At 55.6% G+C, this 3,877-nt stretch overlaps 1 protein-coding gene across 1 annotated transcript in view; it reads left to right on the plus strand.

Moving 5' to 3' along the window:
- HJURP (Holliday junction recognition protein) overlaps positions 1-3,877 on the plus strand; it is a 19,601-nt gene that overhangs the window by 15,089 nt on the left and 635 nt on the right. The window contains exon 7 of the mRNA XM_077758444.1: positions 922-2,488. Coding sequence (XP_077614570.1) covers positions 922-2,488 — 1,567 coding nt within the window. The remainder of the gene's footprint in view (positions 1-921; positions 2,489-3,877) is intronic.

Consider the following 3,877-nt stretch of genomic DNA (forward strand, 5'->3'; position numbering starts at 1 on the left):
TCCCTTCATGCCCTGATTCTGTGCCTTTCTTTATCCCCACGCACTTTCACTTTTTAAAAAAATTTTTTTCTAGAATCAATAAGAACTCATGCGCTTTTTTTTAAAACTCACGTATGAGAAGCTATTGATGCTCAGGTTGGCCCCAATCAGCCTGCAGGAGCCCCTCATGCTGGCTTCCGCGGCCTCTGACCAGTCCTGTCCGTTTTTGAGCACTTTGTCCCCCAGCCATGACCTTGACCCCACAGATGTTGCCAGCACCAAAGTCCTGCGCTCATTTGGCTGGTCATGCATTGCGGGTGACTTCAGAACCACGGCCCCTGCTACCATGTGCTTGACAACCTGCTGAAGAAGGTTCAGGCGTCCCGGGCAGCTCTTGGATCCTCAGGCAGTACCCCCACTGAGGGTCCACGGTCAGGATTGTGTTCAGAGTCCCTCAGATGCTTTTGTTTCTTTCCATTGTCACCACCTTGATATGCACTTAGGTTCTTTTTTTTTTTTTTGTATTCACTTTTAGAATTCTCTTTGTCGGTTTAATTTTATTTTTTAAATCTATAAAACATTTAACATGATGTGAAGGTCAAAGCTGAATGAAGAGATGTATTCAGGAGTCCTATGCCTCCCTCACCTGTTCCCCGGAGGTAAACAGTGTCATTGTTCGGTTCCTAATTAGACTTTGAAAAGGGGCATCCAACGTGTAAGCCATCACACAGGCAGGGAAGACCCCTTTGGGGGAAGTTTGGGCAGAAAGTACAAATTTCAGTTTGATAACTAGAAAGAAATCTCTGAGGAGAATCTATCCTCACGTTTGTGTGGACTTTTTCTCTTGTTCTGTGTATTGTAGTCGTGATGCAGCCTTTGAGTTCCGTGGTGTCTGCGGGTGGGCCGTCTTGAATGGTGGCACTTTCCTCTGTTTTCCTGCAGGACGCCGCGGCAGCGTGTCCGGGGAGAGTCCCGGCGGCCCAGTGTGGCCGGCTTCACGCCCCTGCTCAGCAGCCCTGGCCCTGGTGCCTAGAGGCGACGGTCTCTCGCTACAGGGACCCGGGGGGCACAGCTTCTCCAGCAGCCCGTCCTTTGAGCCCGATGACATCTGTGACGTGACCATCAGCGACCTGTACGCGGGCATGCTGCACTCAATGAGCCGCCTGCTGAGCACAAAGCCATCGTGCGTCATCTCCACCAAAACCTCGTTCGTTGTTCACAGCTGGCCCTCGAGGAGCAGACGCTCCCGGAGCAGAATGAACAGGACTCGCGGCCCAGGCGGCCGGCACTGTCCAAGGGGCTCCCGGGAGAGGCCCCCCGTCCCTGTCGAGCCACCCAAGGAGGCGGAAGTGTTAAGAGATTGTGAGAACATACTAGATGCTTCTGGCCAGAAGACGGGTGTGAAACTGGAAAAAGCTTTTCTTGAAGTCAGCAAACCCCAAGTCCTTAAGCGGGATCCAGGCTGGAAAGAGTTTAAGGGGTTCAGGAGTCTAACACCCCAGAGGCCTTCTTCATTAACATATGGAGACTCAAGCCCAGGGCGTCATCTCGATCCAAAAAATAGATACAAGGCCTTAAAATGGTTGATTTCTCCCGTAAAAATCGTGTCCAGATCAAGAATCCTGCCAGGCAAGGTAGCGAATCACTACAGGGAAATTGAAATCAAGTTTGATAAGCTTCATCGGGAATATTGCCCCAGTCCCCGGAAGCAGCCCTTCCTGACTTCTCTCCCGGGATCCTTGGCCGTGGACGTGTACAGGGGTGGCCCAGCGAGCCCCCGTGGCCCCCGCGGCTTAGAAACCCGCCGGCTCAGCGGAACTTTTGGCACAGCAGAAGCCAAGAGGTTAAATGAGGCCTTTGAAGAGCTGGGTGAAGGAGCTATGGGAGCAGGGCGATGCCTGCAGAAACGGGGTCCCCCTCCCTCGCTTTCAGAGACCAGCCCCGTGCGGAGCCCAGGCCGTTCCGAGCGGACACTTCTTCTCCAAGGGAACAAGCTCGGAATACTTAGCAAGTCCGTATCGCCCAGCAAAACTACTTCCGCAGCAGGGGTACAGCCTCTAAGCTGTGACAGAGATCGTTACAAGGAAATAAAAGAACAGTTTGACAAGCTTCATCAAAAGTATTGCCACAAATCCCCTCCGCGGACGAAGGCACTTTTACGTATCAGAGCACCTCCAGATAAAGCAAGTGTGGAAGTTCAGTATCAGAAGGGCACCGTGGGGAAATTAAATCCAGACCCTGGCTTCCGAGGTCCCCCGAGGCTGTTGGCATCACCCCCGCGGAGCACAGAGCGTCCACTGCACGTAAGCACCGCTGCAGCTCAACCGTTAACATGCTTTGTGCTCACCGCCGGCAGGGGCCACCAGTCCCCTCCAAAGAGACGCCGATTGTCAGATTCTGTGCTGTGTGGACCGTGGGCCGGTTCCCAGGATTCCCCGAGAGAGGTGGGCCAGCCCGTCCCGAGGCCGGGGGAGAGGCCTGCTCCTTACAGCCCCGCTGAGAAAAGAAGGTGGGTTTCTGCTTGCTGCACGCGGGTGTTTTATAACAAGATGCTTCTGTGTTCATTTTCCAAACTCTCTTCCAGATTTCTCTTCCTTCTTCTGAAATCAGCATGTGTATCAAGCATGTGCATGTGTGGGGCTGGAAGTGTCCTTACACGGAATGTTTTACACATTCCCCACCCCATGCATCTAGGGGGCTTTTCTGAAAAACCTTAACGGGGGTGAGGGGGTGGACAGGTCACCAAGCGCTGTTAGACTCCTTCCCGTGAGCACCGGGCTTTCCAGCGTGCACTTGGTGTGTGTGCAGGCCAGGGTCCCGGACGATGCAGCTCTGCTGATGGGTGCACATTTGGGGATTTATGCGTGGTGGTGAGGCTTCCTCCTCCCTCCTCACCCCGCACGGGTGGGCGGCCCCCTCGGTGGTTGTTCAGATGGACCCTCTCCGCCCTAAACGTCCATGTTCTCCTTTCCCACCTGTGCCCACTTGTCCTGTGACCCATCTCGGACCAGGCCACCGGCAGGCAGCCCGGAGCCACTTTCCTAGCCCTGTAGGGTGAGGCTTTCAGGGACCGTGACAGGCACTCGGGGAACACCTGAGCTTCCTTCCTGGGTGAGAGGGGGTTTTCACCAAAGGCAGCTCCTCAAGCGAGAGCCACGCCCGAGGTGGCCCCGCCCCTGGCCTTCAGAGCACCTGTCCCTCGGGCCCTGCTTGTCTAGGGCTGCAGCTGCTCACGCGCACCCCTCCTGACCTGTTCTCTACGACTTCCTGTCCCTCAGCTCCCCTCTGTGGCCTTCCTGCCTTGTCCCCAGGTTGCTGGCACGTCAAGCCGCCTGCTGACCCAGCCCCTGGAGCACAATGGGGTCGCTCCCCCCCCCAGCCCTCTTCTGCCTCAGCTGCACCAAACGCCCCCTTCCCACTTCAGGAGAGACCCCCCCCCCACCTGCTTGATGCCTGGCAGTCTCCTCTCGTTCACCTACCCGGCGAGGGCCACGTGGAGCAGGCACCAAGGTCACGGCCATGAGTGATGCCTTGTGTGCCCGGCAGTGGAGCAGGGGGAGAACTCAGCCCTCCCTAGGGCCCTCCCGGCTCCCCTGGAATTTGATACGTCACAGTGGCCACCCCCTGGAGGCCTTTCACAGTCCCGCCTGAAACCGGGATACAAACCTCCTTAACCATTCTCCATATTTTTCTTCTTTCCCTACTTAAGTCATAGATGTCTTGAGGGAAGGGACCCAGTCCTCCTGAGCTGTGACCACAGAAGGAATTTTAATGGCTAACATCTGAGTGCTTTCTGTGTGCCAGGCCGTGTGGAGCCTTCTCCACACTCCCCTGCCTTAATTCCCCACACGAACCCTCTGATGAGATCGCTGTGATGAGTCTACAGCGATGAGTCTAC

The sequence above is a fragment of the Crocuta crocuta genome, unplaced genomic scaffold (genome assembly GCF_008692635.1).
Source record: "Crocuta crocuta isolate KB4526 unplaced genomic scaffold, BGI_CrCroc_1.0 scaffold290, whole genome shotgun sequence".
NCBI lineage: Eukaryota > Metazoa > Chordata > Mammalia > Carnivora > Hyaenidae > Crocuta > Crocuta crocuta.